Genomic DNA, 24,030 nt, shown 5'->3' with positions numbered 1-24,030 from the left:
AGGTGCCACGCAGTGAGACTGAACCTGGGACCATGTGGCTGGTAAGCAAGCTACTTACCACACAGCCACATATATATATATATATATATATATATATATATATATAATGTGTGCGGATGTGGTAATGAAAATCCAAAATAAACTTTCAGGGGAACTAACTCTCACCTCAGAGATTAAGAGAAAGGTGTTAAAAACAACGAACGTGTTTCCGTATTAGATACTATAACTGCAGTAACTAAATTTTTATTCACTTGTGAAACACGTACTACTCAGAAAGAACTGCGTTGAAATAAGAAGTGTTTTGTTAGTTTGCAGAGTTCAATTTTTTATTTAATTATGCGCCCTTTTCAAGCCTAGCTCATGGGCCCGGTTCCCCGGTTTCTATGGCGTATGTGTTCCCCCAGCCGGACGGTTACTCAATAAACAGGAAGAAAGAGTGACAGAAAGTTACGGCGAAAGAGAACAATAGGGGTCGCCACCACCCCCTGCCAGAGCCTCGTGGAGCTTTAGGTGTTTTCGCTCAATAAACACACACAACACCCGGTCTGGGAATCGAAACCGCGAGTCCGCTGCCCTAACCACTGGGCCATTGCGCCTCCACAATACATCTATTCAAATGAAATTAGCTAAACAGATATACAATGAATGTCTCTATCAACTCATTTCCCAAGGCGCACTGTTCGGGAACAATGTCCTCGCCGGGAAGTTTTTAAGTCCAGACTTTATGGAAAGACATAAAACCAGAAGTGTGTGACGTTTCTTTGGTAGATCTATTTCTACAGAAATTGTAGTGCAGGTCACAGACACACACTATTGGTAATAAAAGAGGTTCTTTACAGCTATATTGCATCACTTTCGAGATGATTAAAATAATGTTGATAGGAGAATAAAATAATGTTGGTAGGAGAATAAATTTTTTTTCATTAGAATAAAATTTATATATACATAATGTGAAGTTTAAAGAGTTTTTCTTTTTAACACATAAATATATAGCAACTATATTTGAGGAATATTGTTTTTCTAATGGATTGTGATCAACGTTATTAAACTACATAAATTTTGTTATATTTCTATTGAACAAACGTTGATGTATATAATCCATAATAATTTGTTGTAAATGATTAAGATTTTGCAAAGTGAATTCCATGATTCAAACGCAAATAAATTATTGTACTTTCTCAGTTAAGAGCAATACAATAAAGTGAAGTATCTTTAAGTGTAGTAAGCAACTATGCTTTATTCTACTGTAATTATTTCTTCATTTATTAAATATGTTAACACTATAGTGATTCATACAGACGGTATCTGAATTATTTAATATCAAAACACTGGTTTTAAAACCTTTCGCTTGTAACACCAATAATCAAAATATATTTACTGATTTAGTAGAAACCAGGAAAAAATACACAAGTCATTTAATTTCAAGATCTAAACAAACATAGTACCAACTAACGCTATCACACTTATGTATTACAAACTTATGATTAACATGGTTTTCGAGCGCTGTCATGGATTTTCTGAAGTTTTAAACATCTTTTAAAAAATCTTCAACATGCCTGCTACGACGAACTGTTTTCGAACACTACTAGTCAAAGCAATTCTATTTCTCAACATGTTTATAGAATAACAAATAATCACTACATTGGACATATATGTGTGTGTGTGTGTTCATATAATGATATCTCCACAATGTATTGGTGAGATAAAACATGTAATCGTTACTAAAATAGCAAAAATTCGTCCACAAAGGTCTATAGTAGACTCCTTATGGATCGATCTCCTTGGTTATATATCAAAAATTTAAACAAGAGTTTTGACGCTAATATCCATTTATATTAAAGTCTATTACCTATGTCAACATTTCTGTATAAGGTATATATATATATATATATATATGATAGGTTATATAGTCAATGAATCAAACGAACCATTCTCTATACTGGTTTAAGGACCTTACCAATCTCCAAACTTCGTGAAATATATCCAATTCAACTCTTTGTTTTCTTCGCAGATGGATTTTTTGTTTACCTGGTTGTTACTCATACTCTTTACAAGTACAGATTAATTACCTTCTAACGATTTTTTTAAAATTTTTAATTTGTCAATTTGAATCAAAACTAACCTGAGGTTAAACAGGAAACTATGCAGCACTTTCCAATGATTAGAGGTGAGTTCTTTGTAAACACGATCAATAAAGCTTCCTGTATGTCAGTCCCACGCTTCATTAAAGCTACAGACGGTGCGAATATGGCATTCTTCCAGTTGCTTTATTGATACTGTATTTATAATTCCTGCGTGATCTTTAACCGAAGCAGCGTCAATTACCATGAAACCAACAATAATGAGGAATGTAGAAAAATAACTTGGCTATCGGTGTGACTGTTATACGTCAATACATATTTTTAATTCTTATCTGGAAAGGCATGCATTCCCATTCATAAATTTCTCTTCTGAAAACTTTCAAATAAATAATCAAATTGTTTACTCTTCGAAATGAGTTTTTTAAAAAACAGATTAACATTCGTTTTCACCATTACTAGCTTTATAAGTTAACTAAATGATGTTGTTGAAGAAATGAAAATAGTAAGCTTTTCGTTTCGGTCAGGTACCAAGTGATATTTGTACATTCCCTAATATTTTCATTTTACTCAATACTTCTGTGATCAATGTTACCCGTATCCTTTTGTTTTGTTTTTTTTTTCCCTTACGTTTTTTCAGATTCCTATATTCTCAACAACAGAATTTTGCTAGAATAAATAAATAATACAAAAACAGCTTTTAATTAGTTCACCTATTTTTAGTTTTTAACCTTTTTTTCCGAAAGTTTATAGTGCGATCCTAGGTTTTGCAATCGTGTGCTAAATACCCTAACTAAGCCACGCGCTTTCACAACATGACTATATATGTCTACAAAACCCTAGAACTAACACTGCTACACACGGACTACACGCCAACACTCGATCCCCTCTATATTTCTACCTACTTGCCTGCCTGCTGTGCGAGGGAACTGTAATGCAGGGAAATAAAAAACAATTCGCCTACCTTCTCGTCGTTTTGCTGTCCAGCTGTACTCAATCCAAAACTCGTGCCCAGCCCGCGCACCTAACGATAGCAGCTGCTAGTACCCGTCCCTACTAGCTCGCTTACCTCACGTCCGTTCGCCGTGAGCACCGTAGTCTTCCTTCTCTTACTTCCTCTCTCGCCCTTCCTGTTCTGGTCAAGGCCCCTGACCGTTGACGTCACAGCCCTTTCCTTCCGACTCAACCCCACACGCCCCATGGTCTCATAGATCACCTCTTCACTTTACTCCACGTCAAAATCTTCCATTCACCCGGGTGCACGCCTCACATGCTGTGATCTCTGTAGGGACGTAGTCACGTTCTCTTTCTCTGCTCTACTTTCGTCGTCCGAAGAAGCGACAATCCTGCAAGACGTGACGCGGCATTCCATCCACAGAAACGTTATTTTGGAAGTTAACAGCCGTCATTGTTCCACTGAGATGTGCAGCGTGCCTTCGTGGGCTTGACCCAGACTTCATCTCCCACCTCCACGAAGACAGTCTCTCTCCCTCCCCATCCTCTCTCTTTCTTTCTCTCTTCCGTAGAGCATTCTGATGGTTTACTCGGATGCCACCATTCATATCTGAACCCGCTCGGTGATACGGACTCTTCAGCCTGTCTTTATCGAGGCGACATATTGTACCAGAACACTGTTTCCAGCAGAGAGATACACCCCCTCTCCGCCACGGCCTTGATCGTTCGATGATGTCTTCCCACGATTCCATTTCCACTCGGCCTGTACACTGCTCTGAAGAAGCGGTGCATATTCTCTTTATCAAGCATCTCCTTCAGTATCTCTGAACGAAACGCAGTGCCATTGTCCATCAACAATTCATCCACAGGGCCCCGCTCCAGGAATATCTCGTTCAGGATACGTGCAATCTCGTCTGCAGTACCTGTCTTCAAATCCCTCCAAATGGTCAAGCTACCCACAGTTGACCATCGAGAGACACGTCCCCTGCCAGTAGTGTATCACATCCACCGCCAATCGTTTCCTGTTGTGCTCTACCGAGATGATTCCCTGCTCATGCGCACCTGCAGCAGGGTCAATGGATTGACGACACATCACAAGTTCCGACCATCTTTTGGATGCTCTGCCGAGTGACGTCGGCGTCAACAAGATACAGGGTTCTATCCACGCCCATATGATGCATGGCATGCAGTTTCCTTAGTCACTTAACCGACACAGTGCAGCTATCCCCTGCTTCGAATATCCGGCTCCGCCAACCAGGCCTTTTTCACCCTGGGTAGGACGTCTGCCTTGTTCCTTTCTGAAGGCACAAAGACAATGCTCAGCTCCAAACCAAATTTGGCAGCTAGTTCTCCTAGAATCCCTAGGAGGTGCTTTATTAACATCTCTGCCGCCCTCTTTTCATCAGTGATCACTGGTCCCCTTCAACCAGGAACGGTGGCCGAATCGGCTCGGATTTCCATGGGGTGCAGCCGCCATTTCAGGACCAAATTCATCCCCTTCAGCACTGCATCAAATTCAGCCACGTTGATGTGGCTGTAATCGTCAGCTTTTCGAAGCCAGGCTGCGTCTTCCACTTCGACGCCTCTGATTTCCAGTACAACCCTTATCGCTACGCTGCTAGCATCGCACCGTACGGTCGCATTCTCCAGTTTGGGTACGAAACAGTTCCCTCTTACTGTGTCTTCTGCTCTTGTCCTCTCTAGGATTTCTCGCATCATCACCACCGTCCCTACTTTGTCTCCCCAGTTTGCCCTTTCTGCTCGTCTCTTCATGTAGCTGCCCGCCGTCCACAGCCACCCTGCGATTGGGTAGTGTCTCATGAGCCTCCCACACATCGATAATAGTTCTTTCCTGTTGCTACTGGTACCCAGTTCCGGGATCTCGTTCCACCTCTGTAACACCAATGAGCCTGATCTATCTCTTTGAAGCTTGCGCCCCAGTGAGGTTCCTCCAACCATTGGCTCCACTGGCTTCGCAATCAGCCCGAACTTCTTGAGGTGACCTACAACCTCTGTGGCAGACACTACGGTCTCATCTACCAAGATGTCATCTATATAGGAATTGGTGTCCCTTCTTATCTTGCCCATCTTTCCCAGGATAGACTTGAGCACTATCGCCATGATCTTCGGTGCGGAATTTAGCCCGAAACCCAACCTAGTCAAACAGTATTCTGGCCCTTATATCGCACCAGCTGATACTGCCACAGTTTCAAGTCGACAATCGTCGCTGCCCTCGTCATCTGTCTCCACTCACGCAGTGTCTCACCGCAGACGTCAGTCGCCACGATACATGGCCATTCATCTCCCGAAAGTCCAGTACCGGCCCGACTTTGCCCTTTGTTGGCTGCACCACTGCCTTTAGTAGTAACACTTCACGCAGCACCTCCGCCTTCCACAGGATAAGGACACCGTCCTTAATCCACTTCTCTACCTCTCCTTCAAATTCACCACTGGCATGTCCCTTCAAGGTATGCTGGTAGCAGTTCAGCCTCACCTTTCCAACGCCACTCTGCCGTCCACCGCTGACCTTCGAACACCGCCCGAAAATCTTTATCCTCAAGAATGTAAGCAGTGCAGTCCCTTGAGGAGCTATGCTTCCTCTCATGTTACAGATTCACGGCACGTGACACCCCTGCATCACCAAACAAAACTACGTCTCCACGAGCACTGACTCCTCCAAGGCGGTTGATCGCATCCATCCCCATCACCACGTCAATTCCGTCTACCACATGGTCAGTCACAATGGGGTATACTGTCGAAATAATCCTTCTCTTAATAAGAAAACTGAATATCTACACACCCATCCCCACAGCGAGGCGAGGCGAACGTCTATAAAATTTCAAGTAGATAGGTAACCAGACCTATAATTTGGAGTGATATATCTCCGATTTCTAGTAGGTTATAATTTAAGGAGACAATTGGTGTAACAGATTATTTCTGCTTCATTTTTGTATCTGGTTTGCAATATTCTTTATGTAAATTCGTGTACGGAAAAAAATGTTGTGTCGAGATGAGTTATTAATGACTCTACCGAGACCGGATGTCACCGGTATCATTTAAGCAGGGTGATATTTTCAATGACACCGCCTATATGTTATCTTTGTAAGTTATTTTATTGTATTAGTAATTAACTTTATCACATAGTATTATAATTAATCTGATTATATTATGCAAACACAGTCCCATGATATGTAAGCCCTATCGCCCCCCCCCCCCAAAAAAAAACAACTAAACTACACCAGGGGCGATAGTTACAGGGATTTATAAGAATTCATTGTGACTTTATAAGGTAGAGACGTTAATCACTTCAACGCTTCCATCTGAACTGTTTTTTAAGCAATATAGGTTCATTTACACAGACATACAATGGTGATAAGCCTTTAAATAGTGAAATGTTTACTAAAGGAAGATCATTATATGAAAATATTCCTGAATATTGCTGTGAAATTTGTGGAAAAATGTTCTCTTCGGAACATGAGGCTGTCACACATAAAGAAACACACAATAGAAAATCTCCCTTCCACTGTGAAGTCTGTGGAAAATGTTTTGCTTATAAAAGTAGATTAACAACGCATAAAAAAGTACACACTGGGGAAAAACCCTATCGTTGTGAATTATGTGGAAAATGTTTTGTCTCTAAGGGTAGTTTAAAATCCCACCAAAGAATACAAACTGGAGAAAGATTGTTTCATTGTGAAATATGCGGAAAATCTTTTAATTGTAAGAGAAATTTAACATATCACCAAAGAATACATAGTGGCGAGAAGCCTTTTGGCTGTGAAATATGCGGGAAATCTTTCTCTGTTAATTCTAATCTTGTAGTTCATAAAAGAATACACACCGGAGAAAAGCCCTATCATTGCAAAGTATGTGGAAAGTCTTTCATCACTAGCAGTTATTTAACGATACACAAACGAATACACAGTGGAGAAAAACCGTTTAAATGTAAAATATGTGGGATTTCATTTAATGAGAATTCTAAGCTTACAATTCACCTACGTAAACATACCGGAGAAAAACCGTATTGCTGTGAGATATGTGGGAAATCTTTTGTCAATAGCAGTTATTTAACAAATCATAGTAGGGTACATACTGGCGAAAAACCCTATCGCTGTGAAATATGCGGAAAATCTTTCACTCAGAATTCAAGTCTTATTTACCACAAACGTAATCACACTGGCGAAAAACCCTATCGCTGTGAAATATGCGGAAAATCTTTCACTCACAATTCAAGTCTTATTTACCACAAACGTAATCACACTGGAGAAAAACTCTATCACTGTGAAATATGCGGAAAATCTTTCACTCAGAATTCAAGTCTTGTTAGTCACCAACGACGTCACACTGGAGAAAAACCCTGTCACTGTGAAATTTGTGGCAAATCTTTCTCTAATAGTTCAAATCTTGTTAAACACGTACGTAGTCACACTGGGGAAAAACCTTACCATTGTGAAATATGTGGAAAATCATTTATGTCAAACAGTATCTTAAAAACACACAGAAGGATACATACTGGAGACAAACCCTATGACTGCGAAATATGCGGAAAATCATTCATTAATAATTCAAACCTTGTTATCCACATACGCAGTCACACTGGAGAAAAACCCTTCCGTTGTGAAATTTGTGGTAAATCATTTGCCTCGAGCATTATTTTAAAAACGCACCAAAAATTACACACTGGAGAAAAGCGATTTCACTGTGAAATTTGTGGCAAATCTTTCTTTAATAATTCAAACCTTGTTATCCATAAGCGTAGCCACACAGGAGAAAAACCATATGATTGTGAGATATGCGGGAAATCATTCATGTTGAGCGGTGTCCTAAAAACGCACAAAAGAATACACACAGAGGAAAAACCTTATGATTGCAAAATATGCGGTAAATCATTCATTGATAATTCTCGTCTTGTAGTTCACAAAAGAATACACACTGGAGAAAAACCTTATCATTGTGAGATATGCGGGAAATCATATATCACTAATTCTCATTTACTTGTTCACAGGCGAAAGCACACTGGTGAAAAACCCTATCTTTGTGATATTTGTGGGAAATCTTTTTTCTTTAACTGTTATTTAACAAAACACAAACGAACACATACTGGAGAAAGCCTGTTCCACTGTGAAATATGTGGGAAATCTTTCAATGAAAATTCCAAGTTTACAATCCACAAACGTAGACACAATGGCGAAGACCCATTTTGCTGTGAAATATGTGGTAAATCGTTCTCAGTGAATTATAGTCTTGTCGTACATAAACGTAGTCATACTGGAGAAAAACCTTTCCACTGTGACATGTGTGGCAAATCATTTATCAGTAACAGTCTCTTAAAAAGACATGAACGATTACACACTAGTGGTAAGCCTTTTAAATGTGAAATGTGAAAAACCTTCTTACAAATCTAAAGTTATAGTCCACCAACAGATAAACATTGGAGAAAATTTGTCATGGTGAATCATTATCACCATTTGACATTCACTTCCAATGCTGGCATGAATTGAACAGTTTCGTATGGTTGGAGTCTGCATACTCAGAAGTTTTTGCTTAGCCAGAAGACTGCATCTCCTGTTTCATTTTTGGTTTGGTTACTATGACTAGATGCCCTTCCTAATACCAACCGCTTCACTGAGTCTAATGGATACTTTTTACATAGCACCAGCACTAGAGAGGTGTCATTTATTTAGTAAGATCTGCACAACTTTACACTTGACAGAGTGCCCTGGGTGTTATTTTTGTGGTATCAGCACTAGAGAGATAATCGTAACTTTAGCATGACTAAAAGTACTTCATGACCCTATATCTCTGCTTGCTTGTTGATATCTTTACAGATTGAGAGACATGAATGACAGTGATTGGACTGTGTTTGAAGGAGCATAATAGAGATAATCAGTACTCTGAGGTAGATTTGTGTATTCAAGGCAACATGGCCAAGAGGATAGGCAATGACTGAAGGCAAACATCACCCAGGCGATGGAACACTGGCAGAAAGTCAGCATTTGTGGGAGAAAAGGAGCAAAAGTATAATGGCAGAGGTTGATGACAGAAAGTACAGGCAGAGAGGGTGATGGTAGAGTGTGAGTCAGAAATCATTCTTGCTGAATTCCAATTCCTTAATACAAAAAAAAATAATACTCATTTAGGAGAAACTCTTTTACTAAAATATTTGGGAAATTTTTATTTGTGAATTATAAGCTTGAAGTTAACAAATGCTGGACAAAATAAAAATCTTATATAGATATGTATGTTTGTATACACATCTATTAATGTGAAAGGAACTATTCAGGTAATTCTCTGAATTCTAATTTTGTAATCAACAAATACACACTTTGGAAAAATATGTTCACAGTTATTTGTCGTTAAAGTTTCTTACAGAAACAATCTCATTAAACATGACTGGAAATCATAGCAATGAAAGTTTATTGGTTTGAAATTTGAGGAAAATTGTTTTTGTAAAGCGATATTGTTAAACAGTAAATATTTTAATATAATGCTGTTTTAATTGCACACATCGAGTATATTTCAACCTGGTAAACTTTCCGCAATATTAGTGAATGCATTATTCTCTGTGCATTATATGTCGTGGTAAGGGAGAGATTTCGTCTTGGTATGTGACCACTAGATATGTGTCATTGACAAAAGCTGAAGAAGACTGAAACGCGTCTGATATTCTCGTAAGCCACTGCTGGAACGATGTTCATCTTGTCTTGATATATGTTGCAATTTTAATAAATGTATATGAAGAAATTTTCTTTCTTACAAAACGACAGCATCATGCCTTTTATATATATATATATGTTAGTAAGGTATAGATAGCTATTTATTTTTGATTACTGTATTTGCCGGCGCATAAGACGTGCTTTGAAAAATTTTTTAAAACATTTCAAAAATTTGTCCTGCGTCTTATTACATTGGCAGAACGAGTGTTGTAAACTAGGGAATAGAATAAGCATAAATCTGCTAGGCTCAATAATTGTTTTTAAAGTATTGCAAACAAGTTTAAATATCAGTCTGTTAGCACAGACTAATGCAAAATTACACTACACTGACAGTTGTGTGGAGAGACCACATCATCTCATTATACGTATTTCTCCAACATACATATCCCACACCAGATATGTGGTTTACATTATTTGATGACTGTGATACCTCTAAGAAAGGTTTTTTAAAAATTATCTAAGTGAAAAATTTCTAAGAAAGATTAATATTAAACTTTCATTCGCCTGTCAGCCATTTGCATCGAAGGGTTGACAACAAAACCGTAGCAGTGAAGTACTACCACAGTGGCTGATTACAGTAATACATCAAAGCCAAAAGTACCAGTTTTATATTCTGCATGGCAGTTCTTTTGACAAAATAATAGACAAACTACACGGAGTGGCTGTGTGGTAAGTAGCTTGCTTACCAACCACATGGTTCTGGGTTCAGCCCCACTGCGTGGTACCTTGGGAAAGTGTCTTCTACTATAACCTCGGGCCGACCAAAGCCTTGTGAGTGGATTTGGTAGACAGAAACTGTAAGAAGCCCGTCATATATATGTATATGTATATATATATATATATATATATATATGTTTGTGTGTCTGTCTTTGTTCCCCCAACATCACTTAACAACTGATGCTGGTGTGTTTACGTCCCTGTAACTTAACGGTTCGGCAAAAAAGACCGATAGAATAAGTACTAGGCTTACAAAGAATAAGTTCTAGGGTCGATTTGCTCGACTAAAAGCGGTGCTCCAGCATGGCCACAGTCAGATGACTGAAACAATTAAAAGAGTTGATCTGAAAGAAGATAAAGGTGAAATACAGTACTCCCATAACGTAGTTCATATACTATAAATTAATGGTCACATACTTTATTCTAGTATTTACATGTGTACATGTTGTCCACAAAGTCTGGGTACAAGGGATTAACACATACTTTAAGAAATTATTATTTTTTATATTAATTGTTTGTGTTATGATTTAATTTACTCCATGTACCCAGCCTTTGTGGACACCCTGTAGAATACATTTTCCCCCACAAAACCATTAAAAAAATTTTTTGACGTACTAAGATGTATTTTCTACAAAATATACTTGTTAAATTGCGGTGCATCCTATGTGAGAGTGCGCCTTGTACGCAGGCAAATACTTCAATTAAAAGTAGTAGTAGTAGTAGTAGACGTGATAGTAATAATATTTGTTTCATTGAACATTAACATTTTTAATGAAGAGTTTTGCTGGTTAGAGGTTACCTGTAGCATACTGGAAGTTGTATGGGAGATCCCAACTTGACGTACAAAATGAAAAGTGTTTGCTTTAATTATTTTTAGCAAAAGCTGGATCATATGTGGTAAAATATTATATGTGTGTGTTATACATGTATGTATATTGTTATAATTGTCTTTTTAGAAAATAAATAAATAGACATAATGTCTTAAAGTTGATGAATACCACCTCTTGATCCCCTCCATTTACTTATTGCTGTATAAAGGGTAAAATAACTTTTTACCCTCACCCATTTATTACACTCGGAAATGTAATTGCCATGCTATGAAAAAACACTTGTGTATTCTACCAGCAGTATATTGGATAGATATTATCCCTTAGTTGCTTGGATTCTTAACCTCTAACTCTCTTGGAATTATATATATATATATATATATATATATACATATATATTTATATGTATATATATAGTTGTCAGAGGTTTATTATTAATTGTGTATTCTACCAGCAGTATATTGGATAGATATTATCCCTTAGTTGCTTGGATTCATAACCCCTAACTCTTTTGGAATTATATATATATATATATATATATATATATATATATATACACATGTAAATACTAGAATAAAGTCTGTCATACCGGCCATGACGAAGGGAAATAGCCCTGAAACTCGAGTCGCCTTTATATATATATTTATATATTTATATATTTGATCCTTTATATTGAACACTCAATATTTCATCTACATTCAATACTTTCTTTCATGGTGCCATCCATTTTTATTTTATATTGTATATTGTATATCATATTATATATTGTATATTCCATATTCTATACCCCACATTAGTTCTGCAGGAATATAAATAAAACATAAAAAACAGACAGTGTTGGAACTCTTTTAAGCAAAATAATATATTCCTCTATACACAATCATACAAAAAAACCCCACCTTTTTTGTATTTATTTTTACTCGCATATATATATATATATATATATATAGTTGGCAGAGGTTTAGCAATGTATTATCAAAAAGGTAAACTATAATTGTTATCAAATATGACTGAGATTGTTAGAATACCTACAATACTAGAAATAGAAGCTGAAGCGCTGTGATGCTGCAGTCGGCACACAGGACCGGCCTTAGAAAGTGCGGGGCACAATTGGGTGAGGTGAGGAGGGAATTTCTGCCCTACCCCACCCCCTCTGATTTCTGTGGAAAAAAATTATTTGCGGCACATTAGGAGATTAGATTAGCTGATAGCACAAGAAAAAAATGAGGGAAAAGCATTATTTTCCACCGAAATTGAGTTAGGTGTTAAACTATAAATGTACCAAAAATTTTCACCATCAGTAAGCGAAACCACATTCAAACTACGCTTTCTAAAAATATTCTAGCAAAAATTGGAAAGAAATTTAACAAGGTCCCAAAGAAACTTTCATCTGTTGCATAATGTTACGCTAAATGAGATATTCATAAAAAGCAAAATAATAATTAATATTTTTCGGAAGCTGGTTATATACTTACCTTGTGTTTTTTCTATAATTTCTGTTGTAGAAAACACAGTCCTGTCTGCGTGGCAAGAAGCCTGTTTCTTAGCTATATGGTTCTGGGTTTAGCACCATTGTGTAACACCAAATGTCTCCTATAGCACCCCACCCATCTGTGTGTGTGGCTGTGTGTTTGTGCTTGCTCAAAAACCTGAATGGGTGTCATTGCAAAACGTTTTCTCTTTTGAACAAGAGACAAACATTTTTATCTCACCTCCCCCCCCATCTCTCTCTCACTGTATGCACATGCGCACGCGTCTGTGAATGTATACAATTCACCACACACTAAAAAATGCATATATGTATAATCATACACATACTAACATAAACATACATTCACACAAATACAAAGACCTCAACCAAACCAAAACCACTATGAAAAATAATTGAACTTTTAACCATGTCTTTTTGACAGAAATTCCTGTCGCAAAAAAGCTGAGCACTTAATTCTGCCATATGGAAAAGATCCAACTCTTTTACACACACATTTATATTTTGATTTTATCATTTTTGATTTATTTTTTGCTTTCTTTAATACACACACACACACACACATAAAATACACTTTATTGAAATAAAAAAGCTTCCCCAAAATTAAACATATACAAATATATTTATAGCAACTCACACACATATATACATACAATTCACCATACACTTAAACAACCACATACATACTCTCACATACACACACAGAGTGGTTGGCGTTAGGAAGGGCATCCAGCTGTAGAAACTCTGCCAAATCAGATTGGAGCCTGGTGTCGCCTTCTGGTCCACCAGTCCTCAGTCAAATCGTCCGACCCATGCTAGCTTGGAAAGAAGACGTTAGACGACGATACGATATATACGATGCTCATGTATACACTCCCAAACATTCACATACACACAAGCAAGGATGACCCTAGCAATTTTGGATGAACGGGTTTATCTTTTGGTATCTTGTGTCGCTAAAGTATAGAAAGTATGTTCTTTTTTTTACAGAGCATTTTTATGTAGATTTTTTTAAACTTCAAGGAGACCACCTTCATGAAATTTCGCAGTATAGGATGTGATCTCCTTGAGCACGGGGCCTCCTTGGGCGCAGGGCCTGATTGGGAGCAATCAGTCCATTTGGCTTAAGGCCCGCACTGGTTGTATACATACATACTGACAGCAGCTGAAAGTGGCAACCGAGATATCCCTATACTGTCGGGCAGTTTCAGCTTTAACACCGGAGCCTCTTCAGTAGGGTATATATATATATATAAATATATATATACATATATATATATATATATGTATGTATATGGTTCAAATGTACAGAAAACAAATGTAATGAAAAGAAAAAAGGCATTGGAGGGGCGGTGCATACCCTCACGATATCATGATTATACACTCATGAATATAAGTAGTCATATTTCTTCTACCAGCTATCTTAGTAATAGTGGTGGTGGAAAATATAGTGGCAATACTGGTAGAGGCAGATGATAGTATTGGTGGTAGCATCATGACATATTTCTTCTACAAGTTTTGCCTTGGTGGTAGTGCTGCCATTGACAGTAATGAGATACTAGATGCTATTCAGTTTCATTGACTTTGGTAGAATACACTGAGATGTACACAGGATATTTTATATTAATTTTACCAAGTACAACAAGGACAAATCTTTTTCTAATCTACTATTGCAACTTACTAACAACTAGGAATTGGTGTTTTTATATGGTTTATAGTTGTGCACTTCTGACAGTATTTATTCAAAATAATTGGGAATGGTATCTGTGGACTTGACTTCAATAAAAATATACATGTTACCAGGCATCGATCATCCAAGCATGGAAGTCTTTTAAACAAGCAAAAACTGAAAATATCAAAACATAGAATAACTGTAGAATTCGAGTTAATCAATGAAGCAATATGACCACAAAGCTGCTAGAATGTTCTACCAACCCCAGGTCTATCAAGATGCCTAACTAAATATTTTTAGGTTTCTGTAAATTATGTATGGAGACACAGTTTTGGGAAATAATATTTTGCCATCGTGTTTCCAAGAGTAAAATAAGTTTGTAAAGGATTTATTTTGACTGTCAGAAAATAACAACCAACAAAAATGGTAGATAACTTCAAGATTTTAATTTACAAATAAATATTTTGCTACAAATTTAAGCGAGAGAGAGAATAAAAGAATACGTATGTCTTATGCTTGTAGCAGTTTGGTCATTGGGTGTTACAGTGTAAAAATTAACACTTCCTTCTCCATGCCTAGATTCGAAACCGAATCTAAGAATTCTGTCGTCCAAACCACCACGATCAACAGGCGCGAAAACAGGTGTTGGTTTGTTTACGTGTAGATATGCAAGTATAAGTACGAGGTTATTAAAAAATAACTAATGGAGACGATTCGTTCCACTAAAACAGGTAAACATGTATGTGTGTGTGTAACATAAGGATGTATATACATATATATAAATTCAATGAGGGCTTTATTTTGCTGGAAATTAATACATTTGTATTGAAATATTTTTATTGGTATATATATATATATATATATATATATATATTATCCGGAGGGTACAGTATTATATATCTATCACGGATATATAATAGTACTCTTCGGATAATATACCGACTCTATTCACAGATATGCGAGGGCATCTTTTTCGTGGCTTATGGAACGTTAGACGAAATACGCGCGCGCGCGTGTGTGTGTATATGTATATATATATATATATATATATATATATATATACACATATATATCCATCAAGATGCAAACATTAACCGTTATGGTTATATATAATGGGGTATACTGTCGAAATTATCCTTTTCCTAATAAGAAAAATGAGTATCTACACACCCATCCCCACCTGCGAGGTGAGGCGAACGTCTATAAAATTTCAAGTAAGCTTATAGGTAACCAGAGCTCCTATAATTTCGAGAGAATTGTCTCCGATTTCTAGTAGGTTATAACTTAAAGAGACAGTTCGTGTAACAGATTATTTCTGCTTCATTTTTGTATTTGGTTTGCAAGATTCTTTATGTAAATTCGTAAAAATTTTGTTGTGTCGAGAGAGAGTTATAATGACTCTACCGAGACCGGATTATTTCTGAATATACAAAATAACGTTTGGGACCTTGAACTTATGTCACCGGTATCATTTAAGCAGGGTGATATTTTCAATGACACCGCCTTATATGTTATCTTTGTAAGTTATTTATTTCTATTAGTAATTAACTTTATTACATAGTATTATAATTAATCTGATTATATTATGCAAACACAGTCCCATGATATGTAAGCCCTATCGCCCCCCCCCCAAAAAAACAACTAAACTACACCAGGGGCGATAGTTACAGGGATTTATAAGAATTCATTGTGACTTTATAAGGTAGAGACGTTAATCACTTCAACGCTTCCATCTGAACTGTTTTTTAAGCAATATAGGTTCATTTACACAGACATACAATGGGGATAAGCCTTTAAATAGTGAAATGTTTACTAAAGGAAGATCATTATATGAAAATATTCCTGAATATTGCTGTGAAATTTGTGGAAAAATGTTCTCTTCGGAACATGAGGCTGTCACACATAAAGAAACACACAATAGAAAATCTCCCTTCCACTGTGAAATCTGTGGAAAATGTTTTGCTTATAAAAGTAGATTAACAACGCATAAAAAAGTACACACTGGGGAAAAACCCTATCGTTGTGAATTATGTGGAAAATGTTTTGTCTCTAAGGGTAGTTTAAAATCCCACCAAAGAATACAAACTGGAGAAAGATTGTTTCATTGTGAAATATGCGGAAAATCTTTTAATTGTAAGAGAAATTTAACATATCACCAAAGAATACATAGTGGCGAGAAGCCTTTTGGCTGTGAAATATGCGGGAAATCTTTCTCTGTTAATTCTAATCTTGTAGTTCATAAAAGAATACACACCGGAGAAAAGCCCTATCATTGCAAAGTATGTGGAAAGTCTTTCATCACTAGCAGTTATTTAACGATACACAAACGAATACACAGTGGAGAAAAACCGTTTAAATGTAAAATATGTGGGATTTCATTTAATGAGAATTCTAAGCTTACAATTCACCTACGTAAACATACCGGAGAAAAACCGTATTGCTGTGAGATATGTGGGAAATCTTTTGTCAATAGCAGTTATTTAACAAATCATAGTAGGGTACATACTGGCGAAAAACCCTATCGCTGTGAAATATGCGGAAAATCTTTCACTCAGAATTCAAGTCTTATTTACCACAAACGTAATCACACTGGCGAAAAACCCTATCGCTGTGAAATATGCGGAAAATCTTTCACTCACAATTCAAGTCTTATTTACCACAAACGTAATCACACTGGAGAAAAACTCTATCACTGTGAAATATGCGGAAAATCTTTCACTCAGAATTCAAGTCTTGTTAGTCACCAACGACGTCACACTGGAGAAAAACCCTGTCACTGTGAAATTTGTGGCAAATCTTTCTCTAATAGTTCAAATCTTGTTAAACACGTACGTAGTCACACTGGGGAAAAACCTTACCATTGTGAAATATGTGGAAAATCATTTATGTCAAACAGTATCTTAAAAACACACAGAAGGATACATACTGGAGACAAACCCTATGACTGCGAAATATGCGGAAAATCATTCATTAATAATTCAAACCTTGTTATCCACATACGCAGTCACACTGGAGAAAAACCCTTCCGTTGTGAAATTTGTGGTAAATCATTTGCCTCGAGCATTATTTTAAAAACGCACCAAAAATTACACACTGGAGAAAAGCGATTTCACTGTGAAATTTGTGGCAAATCTTTCTTTAATAATTCAAACCTTGTTATCCATAAGCGTAGCCACACAGGAGAAAATCCATATGATTGTGAGATATGCGGGAAATCATTCATGTTGAGCGGTGTCCTAAAAACGCACAAAAGAATACACACAGAGGAAAAACCTTATGATTGCAAAATATGCGGTAAATCATTCATTGATAATTCTCGTCTTGTAGTTCACAAAAGAATACACACTGGAGAAAAACCTTATCATTGTGAGATATGCGGGAAATCATATATCACTAATTCTCATTTACTTGTTCACAGGCGAAAGCACACTGGTGAAAAACCCTATCTTTGTGATATCTGTGGGAAATCTTTTTTCTCTAACTGTTATTTAACAAAACACAAACGAACACATACTGGAGAAAGCCTGTTCCACTGTGAAATATGTGGGAAATCTTTCAATGAAAATTCCAAGTTTACAATCCACAAACGTAGACACAATGGCGAAGACCCATTTTGCTGTGAAATATGTGGTAAATCGTTCTCAGTGAATTATAGTCTTGTCGTACATAAACGTAGTCATACTGGAGAAAAACCTTTCCACTGTGACATGTGTGGCAAATCATTTATCAGTAACAGTCTCTTAAAAAGACATGAACGATTACACACTAGTGGTAAGCCTTTTAAATGTGAAATGTGAAAAACCTTCTTACAAATCTAAAGTTATAGTCCACCAACAGATAAACATTGGAGAAAATTTGTCATGGTGAATCATTATCACCATTTGACATTCACTTCCAATGCTGGCATGAATTGGACAGTTTCGTATGGTTGGAGTCTGCATACTCAGAAGTTTTTGCTTAGCCAGAAGACTGCATCTCCTGTTTCATTTTTGGTTTGGTTACTATGACTAGATGCCCTTCCTAATACCAACCGCTTCACTGAGTCTAATGGATACTTTTTACATAGCACCAGCACTAGAGAGGTGTCATTTATTTAGTAAGATCTGCACAACTTTACACTTGACAGAGTGCCCTGGGTGTTATTTTTGTGGTATCAGCACTAGAGAGATAATCGTAACTTTAGCATGACTAAAAGTACTTCATGACCCTATATCTCTGCTTGCTTGTTGATATCTTTACAGATTGAGAGACATGAATGACAGTGATTGGACTGTGTTTGAAGGAGCATAATAGAGATAATCAGTACTCTGAGGTAGATTTGTGTATTCAAGGCAACATGGCCAAGAGGATAGGCAATGACTGAAGGCAAACATCACCCAGGCGATGGAACACTGGCAGAAAGTCAGCATTTGTGGGAGAAAAGGAGCAAAAGTATAATGGCAGAGGTTGATGACAGAAAGTACAGGCAGAGAGGGTGATGGTAGAGTGTGAGTCAGAAATCATTCTTGCTGAATTCCAATTCCTTAATACAAAAAAAAATAATACTCATTTAGGAGAAACTCTTTTACTAAAATATTTGGGAAATTTTTATTTGTGAATTATAAGCTTGAAGTTAACAAATGCTGGACAAAATAAAAATCTTATATAGATATGTATGTTTGTATACACATCTATTAATGTGAAAGGAACTATTCAGGTAATTCTCTGAATTCTAATTTTGTAATCAACAAATACACACTTTGGAAAAATATGTTCACAGTTATTTGTCGTTAAAGTTTCTTACAGAAACAATCTCATTAAACATGACTGGAAATCATAGCAATGAAAGTTTATTGGTTTGAAATTTGAGGAAAATTGTTTTTGTAAAGCGATATTGTTAAACAGTAAATATTTTAATATAATGCTGTTTTAATTGCACACATCGAGTATATTTCAACCTGGTAAACTTTCCGCAATATTAGTGAATGCATTATTCTCTGTGCATTATATGTCGTGGTAAGGGAGAGATTTCGTCTTGGTATGTGACCACTAGATATGTGTCATTGACAAAAGCTGAAGAAGACTGAAACGCGTCTGATATTCTCGTAAGCCACTGCTGGAACGATGTTCATCTTGTCTTGATATATGTTGCAATTTTAATAAATGTATATGAAGAAATTTTCTTTCATACAAAACGACAGCATCATGCCTTTTATATATATATATATATATATATATATATGTTAGTAAGGTAAAGAGATAGCTATTTATTTTTGATTACTGTATTTGCCGGCGCATAAGACGTGCTTTGAAAAATTTTTTAAAACATTTCAAAAATTTGTCCTGCGTCTTATGCGGTCGTATTACATTGGCAGAACGAGTGTTGTAAACTAGGGAATAGAATAAGCATAAATCTGCTAGGCTCAATAATTGTTTTTAAAGTATTGCAAACAAGTTTAAATATCAGTCTGTTAGCACAGACTAATGCAAAATTACACTACACTGACAGTTGTGTGGAGAGACCACATCATCTCATTATACGTATTTCTCCAACATACATATCCCACACCAGATATGTGGTTTACATTATTTGATGACTGTGATACCTCTAAGAAAGGTTTTTTAAAAATTATCTAAGTGAAAAATTTCTAAGAAAGATTAATGTTAAACTTTCATTCGCCTGTCAGCCATTTGGATCGAAGGGTTGACAACAAAACCGTAGCAGTGAAGTACTACCACAGTGGCTGATTACAGTAATACATCAAAGCCAAAAGTACCAGTTTTATATTCTGCATGGCAGTTCTTTTGACGAAATAATAAACAAACTACACGGAGTGGCTGTGTGGTAAGTAGCTTGCTTACCAACCACATGGTTCTGGGTTCAGCCCCACTGCGTGGCACCTTGGGCAAGTGTCTTCTACTATAACCTCGGGCCGACCAAAGCCTTGTGAGTGGATTTGGTAGACAGAAACTGTAAGAAGCCCGTCATATATATATATATATATATGTGTGTCTGTGTTTATATGTTTGTGTGTCTGTCTTTGTTCCCCCAACATCACTTGACAACTGATGCTGGTGTGTTTACGTCCCTGTAACTTAACGGTTCGGCAAAAGAGACCGATAGAATAAGTACTAGGCTTACAAAGAATAAGTTCTAGGGTCGATTTGCTCGACTAAAAGCGGTGCTCCAGCGTGGCCACAGTCAGATGACTGAAACAATTAAAAGAGTTGATCTGAAAGAAGATAAAGGTGAAATACAGTACTCCCATAACGTAGTTCATATACTATAAATTAATGGTCACATACTTTATTCTAGTATTTACATGTGTACAGGTTGTCCACAAAGTCTGCGTACAAGGGATTAACACATACTTTAAGAAATTATTTATTATATTTAATTGTTTGTGTTATGATTTTATTTGCTCCATGTACCCACATGGGGAATAACATACTTTAAGAAATTATTATTTCTTATATTGTTTATGCTATGATTTTATTTACTCCATGTACCCAACCTTTGTGGACACTGTAGAATACATTTTCCTCCACAAAACCATTTAAAAAATTTTTTCACGTACTAAGATGTATTTTCTACAAAATATACTTGTTAAATTGGGGTGCATCCTGTGTGAGAGTGCACCTTGTACGCTGGCAAATACTTCAATAAAAAGTAGTAGTAGTAGACGTGATAGTAATAATATTTGTTTCATTGAACATTAACATTTTTACTGAAGAGTTTTGCTAGAGGTTACCGGTAGCATACTGGAAGTTGTATGGACTACTCATTGGCCTATGGGAGATCCCAACTTGACGTACAAAATGAAAAGTGTTTGCTTTAATTATTTTTAGCAACAGTTGGATCATATGTGGTAAAATATAATATATGTGTGTGTGTGTTATACGTGTATGTATTTTGTTATTGTTATAATTGTCATTTTAGAAAATAAATAAATAGACATAATATAATGTCTTAAAGTTGATGAATACCACCTCTTGATCCCCTCCATTTTCTTATTGCTGTATAAAGGGTAAAATAACATTTTACCCTCACCCATTTATTACACTCGTTAATGTAATTGCCATGCTATGAAAAAACACTTGTGTATTAATAATTGTGTATTCTACCGGCAGTATATTGGATAGATATTATCCCTTAGTTGCTTGGATTCATAACCCCTAACTCTTTTGGAATTATATATATATATATATATATCATCATCATCATCGTTTAACGTCCGCCTTCCATGCTAGCATGGGTTGGACGATTTGACTGAGGACTGGTGAAACCGGATGTCAACACCAGGCTCCAATCTAATTTGGCAGAGTTTCTACAGCTGGATGCCCTTCCTAACGCCAACCACTCAGAGAGTGTAGTGGGTGCTTTTACGTGTCACCCGCAAGAAAACGGCCACGCTCGAAATGGTGTCTTTTATGTGCCACCCGCACAAGAGCCAGTCCAGGGGCACCGGCAACGATCTCGCACGAAAGACATCACGTGTCGCCCGCACATGAACCAGTCCAGGGGCACTGGCAACGATCTCGCTCGAAAAAGCCTCATGTGTCGCCCGCACAAGAGCCAGTCCGGGGGCACTGGCAACGATCCCGCTCGAAAGATTTCATGTGTTGCCCGCACATGAGCCAGTCCGGGGGCACCGGCAACGACCTTGCTCGAAAAACCTCATGTGTCACCCGCAAGCCGGCCCAGGGGCACTGGCAATGATCTCGCTCGAAAGATTTCATGTGTCGCCCACACATGAGCCAGTCCCAGGGCACTGGCATTGATCCCGCTTGAAAGATTTCATGTGTCTCCCGCACATGAGCCAGTCCATGGGCACTGGCAACGATCCCACTCGAAACATTTCATGTGTCACCCGCACATGAGCCAGTCCAGGGGCACTGGCAACGATCCCGCTCAAACAATTTTATGTGTCACCCGCACATGAGCCAGTCCAGGGGCACCGGCAATGATCTCGCTCGAAAAACCTCATGTGTCACTCGCACAAGAGCCAGTCCATGGGCACTGGCAACGATCCTGCTCGAAAGATTTCATGTGTCGCCCGCACATGAGCCAGTCCGGGGGCGCTGGCAACTCGATTTCGATTTCACTTGCCTCAACAGGTCTTCACAAGTGGAATTTAGTGTCCAATGAAGGAAAGAAGGTACGCATAAGTGGGCTGGCTGGGCCTTAGATTTAGGTCTCACTTGGCTTGCCGGGTCTTCTCGCGCACAGTGTATTTCCAAAGGTCTCGGTCAGAAGTCATCGCCTCGGTGAGGCCCAATGTTCGAAGGTCGTGCCTTACCACCTCATCCCAGGTCTTCCTGGGCCTACCTCTTCCACAGGATCCCTCAACTGTTAAGGTGTGGCACTTTTTCACACAGCTATCCTCATCCATTCTCGCTACATGACCATACCAGCACAGTCGTCTCTCTTGCACACCACAACTGATGCTTCGTAAGTTCAACTTTTCTCTCAAGGTACTGATACTCTGTCTAGCATGCACACTGACATTACACATCCATCGAAGCATACTGGCTTCGTTCCTTGCGAGCCTATGCATGTCCTCAGCAGTCACGGCCCATGTTTCACTGCCATGAAGCATGGCTGTTCGTACACGTGCGTCATACAATCTGCCTTTTACTCTGAGAGAGAGACCCTAGAGCTCTCTGAACTTTGCCCAGGCTATTCTAATTCTAGCAGCTACGCTTTCAGCGCACCCACCTCCATTGCTAATTTGGTCACCAAGATAGCGGAAGCTATCAACCACTTCTAGTTTTTCTCCCTGGAATGTGGCAGAAGTTGTTTTCTGCACATTTCCAGTATTTATAGCTCCAGAACATCTGCTGCAAACAAAAACTAACTTCCTAGTTAACCTTCCTTTGATATTGCTGCACCTCTTATGTGTCCATAGCTTGCACTGGGTGCATCTTATAGAGTTACTTCCCACTCCTTTTCTACAGATCGAGCAGGGCCATCTACCTGAAGGGGTTTGTGTTTTGTCTGCCTTCCTACTTATGAGGACTTTGGTTTTAGCTAGGTTGACTCTAAGGCCCTTTGATTCTAGTCCTTGCTTCCATACCTGAAACTTCTCTAATTGTGATAGTGACTCAGCAATTAGTGCAAGGTCATCATCATAGAGGAGCTCCCAGGGGCATCCTGTCTTGAATTCCTCTGTTATAGCCTAGAGAACTATGATAAATAGGAGGGGGCTGAGGACAGAACCTTGGTGGACCCCTACCGCCACCCGGAATTCTTCACTGTACTCTCTGCCAATCCTCACCTTACTGACAGAGTTTCTGTACATGGCTCGCACAGCTCTCACTAACCATTCTTCTATCCCTAGTTTCCTCATTGACCACCAGATGAGAGATCGGGGGACCCTGTCAAAGGCTTTCTCCATATCAACGAAAGCCAGGAACAGAGGTTTATCCTTGGCTAGGTATTTCTCCTGAAGCTGTCTTACCAGAAATATAGCATCAGTGGTGCTTTTCCCAGGCACAAAACCAAACTGCATCTCATCTAAGCTGACTCGCTCCCTAAGCAGTTGAGCTATGACCCTCCCCGTGACTTTCATTACCTGATCTAAAAGCTTGATACCTC

At 37.9% G+C, this 24,030-nt stretch overlaps 2 protein-coding genes across 2 annotated transcripts; both read left to right on the top strand.

Annotated features, from left to right (window-relative positions):
* Window positions 1-3,147: 3,147 nt before the first annotated feature.
* Window positions 3,148-11,462, top strand: LOC128251420 (uncharacterized). Its single transcript, XM_052978262.2, has one exon. The coding sequence runs from the start codon at window positions 6,425-6,427 to the stop codon at window positions 8,414-8,416; it is 1,992 nt and encodes a 663-aa protein (XP_052834222.2). The 5' UTR covers window positions 3,148-6,424; the 3' UTR covers window positions 8,417-11,462.
* Window positions 11,463-15,740: 4,278 nt separating this feature from the next.
* LOC106869648 (uncharacterized) lies at window positions 15,741-19,627 on the top strand. The gene has a single exon (XM_089357197.1). The coding sequence runs from the start codon at window positions 16,259-16,261 to the stop codon at window positions 18,248-18,250; it is 1,992 nt and encodes a 663-aa protein (XP_089213323.1). The 5' UTR covers window positions 15,741-16,258; the 3' UTR covers window positions 18,251-19,627.
* Window positions 19,628-24,030: the final 4,403 nt, after the last annotated feature.

This window comes from Octopus bimaculoides, chromosome 9, assembly GCF_046866305.1.
Source record: "Octopus bimaculoides isolate indiv1 chromosome 9, ASM4686630v1, whole genome shotgun sequence".
NCBI classification, from domain to species: domain Eukaryota; kingdom Metazoa; phylum Mollusca; class Cephalopoda; order Octopoda; family Octopodidae; genus Octopus; species Octopus bimaculoides.
Note: the sequence above shows the minus strand (reverse complement) of the source record. Positions and strands in the feature narration are given on the sequence as shown.

What these genes read in the sequence shown, in the direction of transcription:
- LOC128251420 (XM_052978262.2), top strand. Translation starts at nt 6,425, where the DNA reads ATGTTTACTAAAGGAAGATCATTATATGAAAATATTCCTGAATATTGC.
- LOC106869648 (XM_089357197.1), top strand. Translation starts at nt 16,259, where the DNA reads ATGTTTACTAAAGGAAGATCATTATATGAAAATATTCCTGAATATTGC.